The 9,416-nt window shown below is 44.7% G+C and overlaps 1 protein-coding gene across 1 annotated transcript; it reads right to left on the reverse strand.

The window, feature by feature from the left end:
* Nucleotides 1-355: 355 nt before the first annotated feature.
* s1pr5b (sphingosine-1-phosphate receptor 5b) lies at nt 356-4,426 on the reverse strand. The gene is made up of 2 exons (XM_037113713.1): nt 4,319-4,426; nt 356-3,084 (listed from the first exon to the last, which is right to left on the reverse strand). Exon 2 carries the CDS (start codon nt 2,815-2,817, stop codon nt 1,594-1,596), a length of 1,224 nt encoding a protein of 407 aa, XP_036969608.1. The 5' UTR covers nt 2,818-3,084; nt 4,319-4,426; the 3' UTR covers nt 356-1,593.
* Nucleotides 4,427-9,416: the final 4,990 nt, after the last annotated feature.

Below are 9,416 nucleotides of genomic sequence, written 5' to 3' on the forward strand. Positions count from 1 at the left end.
CCAGCTGCATTTCATTTTTCTCTCTCAGGCATGACGAGCCTGGACAGCAGGTCACAATGAGGTGATCCTACCCACAGGTTGACAGAAAAAGGAAAAAGAAAAATTGAGAGCTGAGCGTTCAAATAAAAGGTGCATTGTGTGGTGCTGGAGCCCTCCTCAGACATGCAGAGCTGTAGAGGAAGGCTGCATCTAGGCCAATGTCATTACCAGATGTGGAACAAGGGGGCTCACTTCCTGTGGTGCTTCTTCAAGAACTGTTCCTCCACTTCTACAAATATACACGGACACGCTTAGTGTATATGACTTATGGTCGGCGCGCACACAGTGAAAATAAACCACAAACTCTTTAGCATCTTTAAGGAGAACATTTTATTTCTTTTATGAAAAGAAAGGTAAAGTTTGCACGCCTTGTCTCGTTACAAAATAGATATAATTTATAATACAGATGATATGAAAAGTATTCAGAAATACAAAAAAGTTCACTACATGAATTATAGTACAAAAAAAGCACACTGTCTCATTCAACAATTCAGGTCCTGCATTTAAAAATATCTGTATAAAAACACTGCCGTCAAACTCATTTCATAATAAGAAAACAAATTCAGTACCCGAAATATTCTGCTGACATGATGGATTGTGAAGGGATAATTGCATTGATTCAACATGATTTAGCTTACAAGTGCAGGCACGTTCCTGTCCTTAAAAGTCCCGATGCAGCTGGATGATGAATAATCATATTTACAGCTTTTATTTGCAAGTTGAAACATAAATCCTTGAAGCAATAATTTATTGAGCTTTTACTTAGATGCAAATGCTTTGGCTTCAAGGTTAAACTATCAGCATGTCATGCTCACATACCCTGATGATGTTTTGTTGTTTTTGTTTTTCAGTTTTCCTGACATTAGAAACAATCAGACATCACGCCAACAACTTTCCACTCTGCATCAAATGGGTTCACCATCTGTCATTACAAAACACTGAGGGGGTTTTAATGTCGCATCTCCCTCCCACAGTTAAACCACAGCATTCTTCACTGAGGTGAGCGCTACCCCTTTCTGTCTCACTGTTAGCTCTCATTAGATACGTGGGCACCCAACACACTCTTATCCGAACAAATCTGGCACACCACGGGGCTTTCGAACCAGCGAAATCTGGGTCTGCAGATGCACAGCTGGCATAGAAGCGTTGATGCTTTGATTAAGGCCCTTCAAAAACAGACTGCATAGAAGGGTAAACCACAATCGTTCACTGTTCAACCCAGCAAGTCTGGGGGAGAATGTTAAATTTCTTCAGTCACAAGAGTCTTAGGGTTCACTGAAGTCTTCTTCCAGGCTTCAAACTACAGAAACACAGGAACATTGAATCCAAGGCTGCTCTACTCATTCATTGTGATATTTCAGTGCAAATATATTGAGGAGACTCATCACTACCATGTACTCATGTTTGTTCACGTTTGAGTGGCATCTGTATGAAGTCCATTCATGTGATCATGTTGCTATAACTGCACCACGTGTGTTACGATGTGCTACATGTCTTCTGTTCAGTGGGAAACCCATTTACACACTCATGGACTCGATCAGTCAGTATTAGTCCTCATGACTTGAAGAGTTTGGGGTAAAGGGCCTTGATAGGAGATGGTGTGGTGACATTGTTTCCAGACGAAATGGTCGTCTCCTGCCCCCCCTCCAACTTCTGGGTTGCCACCTCAGTTTTACTGAAGCTGCACTCAAGGAACGGCATCCCGATCTTCTTCACCTGGCCGTCTCTGGTCATCAGACATGGCCGACAGAGCAGCCTCAGGATTGCTCTTCTCATGTCCTTACTGGTCAGAGTGTAGATGATGGGGTTGAGGAGCGAGTTGACCATGGCTACTCCCAGGAAGTAATCGGCCTTGTAGAGAAGGTGACAGCTGTGGGTGGGGCAGAAAAAATCTAGGAGGAGGAGGAGGAAGAGGGGCAGCCAACAGGCTATGAAGACGCCCAGCACGATGGTGACTGTCTTGAGGAGGGCAATGTACTTCTGCGACTTCCTTGCTAAGCCCTTCCTCATGCTGCCGGACAGGCCCAGCCGCTGCCTCTGCGTGTTGGTGCGGACGATGCGGAAAACTCTGGCGTAAAGCACCACAATGGCCAGGAGCACCGCGCTGAACACAGATACGCAGAAGAGGATGTAGCTCTTGGCGTAAAGCGGGAGCACCGTGGAGCACTGGTCCAGTCTGTGCATACAGTTCCATCCCAAAATTGGGAGGACCCCCAAAAACCCTGCCAGGGCCCAACTTGCACCAATCAGTGCCAACATCCGTCCCCGCTTTGCCCCATGATATGGCCTCATCGTCACCATAGTTACATGTCGTTCAATTGCAATGGCCAGCAGACTGATTATGGAGGCCGCCAGAGTGATGAAGACCCCTCCCTCCCTGAGGAACCACAGCAGCGGCGTCAGTTTCAGGGTATAAGGTCCAGACATGATGATGTTTGCCATGTATGTAATCCCAGCCAGCAGATCAGACAGAGTCAGGTTTCCCAGCAGGTAATACATGGGCAGGTGGAACTTCTTGTTCCTCCAAATGGCGATGAGAACCACAGCATTCTCCAGGACGATGAGGAGGCACACCACCAGGAACGCAATGCCCTCAGGTTTGAGCCCTTCACGGTAGCGGTCCTTCTGCAGCTTGCCCGTGTAGTTGTAATGCTCCCTAATAACAGAATTGTCCTGGTATTCCCTGAAGAACTGCAAGCAGCCATAAGAGGAGGGAGTAGGGGAGAGGGGGAGTGTGAAGTGGGGAGTCCCTGCGTGAGCAGAACTTGAAGCCTCCATGCTTAATGTTGCTTTTCTTATTTTCCGCCTGCAGTCAGTGGCTATAAAGTCATATTTGTTGACATGCTTTTGGCAGTGGGAGGTGTGAAGAATGTGTCCAAGTACAGAAAAAAGACACACAAAGAAATGTCTGAGCTCCTGCAATGAATGGCGGGGGGGATTACAGAAGTTGATACGATGTAATCCACCAGAATCCCTAGATGTTTTCTTTTCAGCCAGAAGACGGTGCTCTTGAGCTCTGTTTGTCCTGGTAAGAAGGTCCAGAAACTGCAGAGAGAGAAGGGGAAAAGCATGAAAATGATGGAAAGAGAGGATGCCGAAGTAGTGAAACCAGTGAAACTTGCATGTATTTTGAAAGAGTTTAGGACCAGGTTCTGTTGCACTGACATTTAAGGCATTTAGCTGCATGAAACCTGATGAGTCAAATCTGAAACACAATTCAGCCGAGAAGCAAAGCGTGGGCTGGTTATAAGAATCCTAAAGCTGTAAACATCTGCCTCTTTCCCTGACATATAGAGACACTGTCGGTATATGAGCTGAATGCAAACTTTTTCCTCTGACACCTGCATATGAGTTGTGGGGATGTGAAACTAGTCATAACCGCAATTAGACTGTGTGAGTAAAGCAGTATGTGATACTACTGACTGAAAGGACAGATGGATCATTTTAATGTCAAACAAACATTTAGTCTTTCTCAGAGTGTGTCATTCATTGTGAGGTTGATAGACAAGAACCATCACAACGCGTGCACTTAATTTGGCACACATGCAGCTGCTTTTCACAGCACAGATGAGGTGTTTCTAAAGAGCCCCACACATGCAAATACACTTAACCGGCACGTCCAAAAGTTTATGGCCCTTGCAAACTGTAAACAGAAGAAAGTTGAGGGTCATGGTGGAATTATTTGGGTTTACAGTCTTTAATGTTGAGAACAATCAGGGGTGATTAGGGTCGCATTCCTTTGAGTCTCTGTCGCGTGATGGTATGTTTCTCTTGCTTCTTGAGTCATGTGTTAACATTTAACAAATGGTCTGGAAACTATAACTCATTCAATCTGTTGCTGAGAATTTGGGACATGGATTTAATTTGTCCATTTTGGCACAAAGCAGCTGTTAAGAGTACGGGTTGAATCTATGCCACGGATAGAAAATGAGTGGTGATCATGAATGAATGAATTAAACATGATATGGGAATACATATGTTGAAATCACATACAGCTGCATTTGTGCTCCACTTATTCTTTTAAATACTCACTGACTTGCATTTAAAACAAATAAATATATAATTTAAAAGTTGTTTTGTGACTTTTACACTATATATTGCTTATATTACAATCTCCCATAAAGTTTAGCTTATACATCTCAGCAGCCCTTCTTTTCTCAGCTATAGAATAATGCATTCTCTTCACATCCAGCTCTGTATGACCATGACACAACCATATGAAATTAATGTTAATGCCAAGAACAACATCTAACACATATTGCAATCACAGCAAAATTACCTTGAAATTGTCGCAGCGCTGCCCTTATCCTGCACTTCATCTGCTTCTCAGTGAGGAGAATCCAAGTAAGAGCACCCAGTGAGTCACTGTCCGACTGACAGAGCAGAGGGAGTGAACGAAGAGTTGAAGCATGCACCAAACGGGGGTGGACCCAAACTCTCTCCCCCTCACTCTCTCTCTCTCTCTCTCTCCTTCACTCTCTCTCTCCCCCTCATTCTCCCCCTCATTCTCTCTCTCTCTCTCTCTCTCTCTCTCTCTCTCTCCCTCTCTCTCTCTCCCACTCTCTTCCTCTCCTATATATTAACACAGACATTTGTGTGCATTCTTCTGATTACAAAAAGATTTTTTTAAAATCTCTTCTTGATGAATGACAGATCAGGAGAAGCTGGAGAAATGATGACATTATGATCTCATTGATGCCCCGTCACGGTTAATGGTGTTTCTCTACATTTTAAAGCTCACTTTATGTCATCAGTCAGCACTCTGGTACAGATAAGGTCCAGGTAATCAAAACTGGATCATCCCGATAGTGTAATATTGACTCTTCTCTTCTGTCCACAGTAATAACATAAAGACAGTCAGAAAACTTTAACACCATCATACTATAGGTCAGGGCAGCCACAGAAACTGCAATCAACAACAGCAAGAAGATAAAGAGGGACAGAAATTCTCCAGACCTCCTTATAAAACTGCTTAATTTTGAGTGTTGAGATAGGGGAAATTCTGTGAACTTTGTGTTTTCCACACATTCTTGATTATTTGGGCCTTTTTTTTTTATTTTGGCATGTGTCATACACACATTTATTTTCTGCGTTCTGCAAAGAAGTGAGATCATATCACACATCATGCTTTTAATAAGTTGCAAGACTGCAAAAAAAGTTGTCATCACCAGAGAGTGTGCTGAGAACAGTATATAAAAGATATAAAATATTAGGAGGAAGTGACATGAATGTTCAGGTTCTCCGAAAAATAAACATTTGTTTCCAGTGAAAGAAACAGAAGGTGAGTGGAAGAACCAGTTCTGACAGGACACGGCTCAGTAAAACTTCCCCCAAACTCCCTGAGTCAACTGCCGTGGAGACTCTTGGAGGTTTTGTGTTTCTCAAGTTCCTTCGAATTAACTTCTTCTTTATGCCAATGATTATGTATTCTACAAGCCCTAATTATGCAACAAAGCAGGTGTAGTCATTCACATGCTTTATGTTGTAATGACGGCATCCCAATTCCCAGCCTGTCAGTTTGAGTGCAGCATGCTTTGACAAGCTTAAGCGGCTCACCTGCGGAGCCTCCCCCTGCAGCGCCTGCAGGAAGCTGATCAGGACGGAACAAGCAAGGGAGAGGTGAGAGGGACTGTTGTGTATCAGCCTCAAATAAAACTTTTATTGGTATGATGCACACGTTGTCCTGACTTTTCGTGTTGCACATACAGAAACAGGAACACATTGTCGTCTGAACTTTGCATTTATACAATACCTCCATTACTCAGGTAAATAGTTTATTCAAACAATGATCTTTCTCAGCCAAAGCGCTTGACAGTTGGAAATCCTGCTCCTCTATCCGGATGCTCCTCGGACACGTTACACTACAGTGTTTGGTTGCTCTAACAGCGGCTGCCTTCAGCTAAACCTGTTTGTTGTAGGATTATCTGCTTTAGCTGAATAGCCCTCTGGCTCCTTTGTGTATGTCTGCATCCGACTGTGGAAAATATACAAGCGTGTTTCTTTCTTTCACTGCCATCACACCTCCTCTATGTTCTGCTCTCTCTGTCTCACATTGCCTACATCAGTATTTTGCATTCTTGTCTGACGGGGTCAAGTGCCTGCTTTTCAGGCTCCTGATAGTGCGACTGCTGGCATACTGACACACATCAGTGAATCAACGGATCAAACGGTCCCAACACCCTCAGCCAACACACTGAAACCGTGATCTGGGCTCTTTACTAAAATGAGATTAGTCCAATTGTTAACTGAAAAAAAAACATGAACTTTTCCCATCACAAACGCTAACTGTGTCCTGTTTGCGTCACCTGGAAGCTTAAAGGCTGCTGTGTATTGTATCCAGTAATTATTGCCCCTGCACAAACATCAGTGTGTATAGTAGGGCCTACATTATTTGCATGTATGTGCATGCAAGCAAGCAGGTATAGAATGTCATTAACCACACACTGAAGGTACTTGTGCTTTACATGATGATTTTCATTGTGCGAAGCTTCATTGTGCTACTTCACTACACCTCAGGAAATCTCAGGAAAACCTGAGACTTCAAACAGGGCCGTGATGCAACAAACATATGGCAATCTCACTGAGCACAATGCATTGCTGTAGAATAAAAAGATGTTAAAATTAGCTTAGTTTGAAACATCTCCAGCAGTAAAATGCAACATACACATACCCTATATACCCTGTACACCTGTAACATATATCCAAACTCATCAGTATATAATAGCAAACGCTGAGAGGGACCATTTTACTGCACAATGCCTATTTGTACTTTTCATTCTTTACGTATATTTTGGTGACACTTTTACTTAAAGGGTATTTCCGCCAAGTTTACACATTTAAGTGCGTTTACAGGTCTCTGGGAGTATGACAGAATATGTGAAAAAAGTAGCTCCAGAGGAAGCTGCAGTAATGTCACTCTAAATTGCATTGTGGGTGATGTAGGTAACAGGCTATGCAGTCCACTGGTGTAGCATTGTGCTGCTATAACACTGTTGGACTCATGACCAAATTTGACAAATGATCAAACTGAATCAAAATTGATGCTGAACCAGAGATATCACATTTCTTCTTGCTGGTGCCTACATTACCCATCATGCAACTTCATCACTGGAGGCAATTTATCAGATTACTGCAGCTTCCTCTGGAGACTTTATACTACTTTTCCCCCCCCATATTCATTTGTACTCTCCTTTTAAGTAACAACACTTAAACACTGTATCCATGTGAGTCTGCTGGTGAAGTTGCAAAGGACCTGAAGTTGGGTCAACGTTCTCCACTGATTCACTTGAGTCTATCATCATTTTGAATGGTGTGTGTGTGTGTGTGTGTGTGTGTGTGTGTGTGTGTGTGTGTGTGTGTGTGGGGGGGGGGGTGGGGGGGGTGTGTGCGTGTGTGTGTGTGTGTGTGTGTGTGTGTGTGTGTGTGTGTGTGTAGATGTCATGTTTCTACCCACACTCCCTGCTGTCTGCACCGCTGTGTGCGGGAGGGGAGCTCACTAAAGAGTAATATCCTGCGGGGGTGAATGCAGAAGCCTCACATCAAAGCCTCAGACAGAAACAGAGGTCTGAATCTGAGCATGAGTGGTCTAACAGACGGACAGGACTCGCTCAACTCTGCACAGGAAGGAAGCGCTGTCCTCTTTCATCTCTACTTCTTGAGCAGTTGTGACCTACTCTGTCCTGCCCGTGTCTGGTATCCTGTCTCTCACACTTTTCCTGATTGCATCCATTCCTTACGCCAATTTCCATCTTGGCTTTTCTCCATGCACGACGGAAACACACTCCACATGGATTTCCCTCTCTGGTATTCCTAACACATGCTTTTGGCTATGCTGTGATGCTGACCGCCTTTAAGCTGAGCCAGCTCCTCCTGGGCGTGGAGGTAATGTTGACCTTGATGGACCAGTTTTGCGACCTGTATGTGGTGCATGAGGGGTTTGTTTTTGTGGTTCACCCAAAGCTGCCCTGCTGATTTGATTCTACTCGGGAAGCGATGTTATGATGGCTCCCCTAAGCTGGCTGTGGTGTTAATATTTTTACGGCCTTGACATATTTCTCAGCCTGTGTGGAGAGACGTTGTTGTCAGAAGTCTGAAAATCAGGACCACCTAACGTTTGAGAGCTGGAAACATAACCCTCCTGGCATCAATTTTTCTCTTTTTTTAAAGGTGAATTTTGGCCTGTGCATGAACCTGATCGCACTTCCTCCCTCAGCAATAAACCATTAAAGTATTCCAGACATTATTTCACAGCTTCAGCTTTTGCCTGTCAGACATTCACAAGGGTTGAGGTTTTGATTACCTAAGAGGCAACGATATGAGCGTGGCATTTTGGGCTCTAAAACACAATCTAAATGGGTCTTCGCCAGCCAAGTACTCTCAAGTCCTCTTCCTCATCACCAAAACACTTCAGACTGAGGTCTTTCCACGGCTATCGCACCCCGCAGCCCCTCCTGCAATCTATCACCACTCAGTCCTCGGGCCTAATCCACTGATAAGTCCCCCCCAAATCAGACTCGCCAGACCAGCTCTGTGATGATAAGAAAACATTCCACACTGCTTGCATTTTCTGTTGCAGGAGCAGCATATTGCCCCTCTCCTCTTTGACTTCATCCTCCCGTCTCCACATTTCCATATATCCTCACTGGAGCGAGATGTTTACTTTCCAGCATCCGATCACTCGATGGGCTCAGAGGGCTGCATCGCATGACCTCAGACAGTCCTACCCACTCATCAGCGCACTGTTTGTTTGGATTTTCCAGCCGACTTGCGGCGGTCTAGGGGCCACTCAAGGGCGATTTATGAGGATCTATGTTCTTTTGAAGTACTCGCAGGTCACGGTGGCTTCGACAAGGAGGGATGAGTTGAGAAATTAGTTCAGAGGGACAGAGAGGGGTATTGTGGGAAAGAGGTACACGTGATGAGGTCTTCTTCTGTGCGCAGTTGAGCGGTTGCTGGGAGCTGCGGCGAGAGGGGCAACGAGTCATCACATGCAAGCTCCTTTCTCGCAGGAAATGACCCCCTATTGCTCCAGTTACAGTGATAACAGCAGATAACACCTCGGACAAAGAAGAGCTGATGATCTGTGCGTGTGTGAGCTCATTCATTTATGCAAGTGCGTCCGTGCTTGTTCTGTATTTACATCTGTTTTGAGCAGTCTGCAGTTTCCACCCTCTACTGTAGAGGTGGTTCAGGTCACTAAGCACTCTGTTGGTGATCCGGTCTGTGTCTCTTGGCTCGGCCGCGTCTCCGTGCTGAAGCTTTGTTGGGTGAGCGTGGCTGCAGTCTGGATGTGTTCACTCCAGCACTGGCAGACTTCAGGCCTAATGAGATCCAGATTTGAGAGCTTTCTTGGTTTAGAGTGTGATACTGACACCGCT

Source organism: Acanthopagrus latus, chromosome 1 (genome assembly GCF_904848185.1).
Source record: "Acanthopagrus latus isolate v.2019 chromosome 1, fAcaLat1.1, whole genome shotgun sequence".
Taxonomy (NCBI): Eukaryota; Metazoa; Chordata; class Actinopteri; order Spariformes; family Sparidae; genus Acanthopagrus; species Acanthopagrus latus.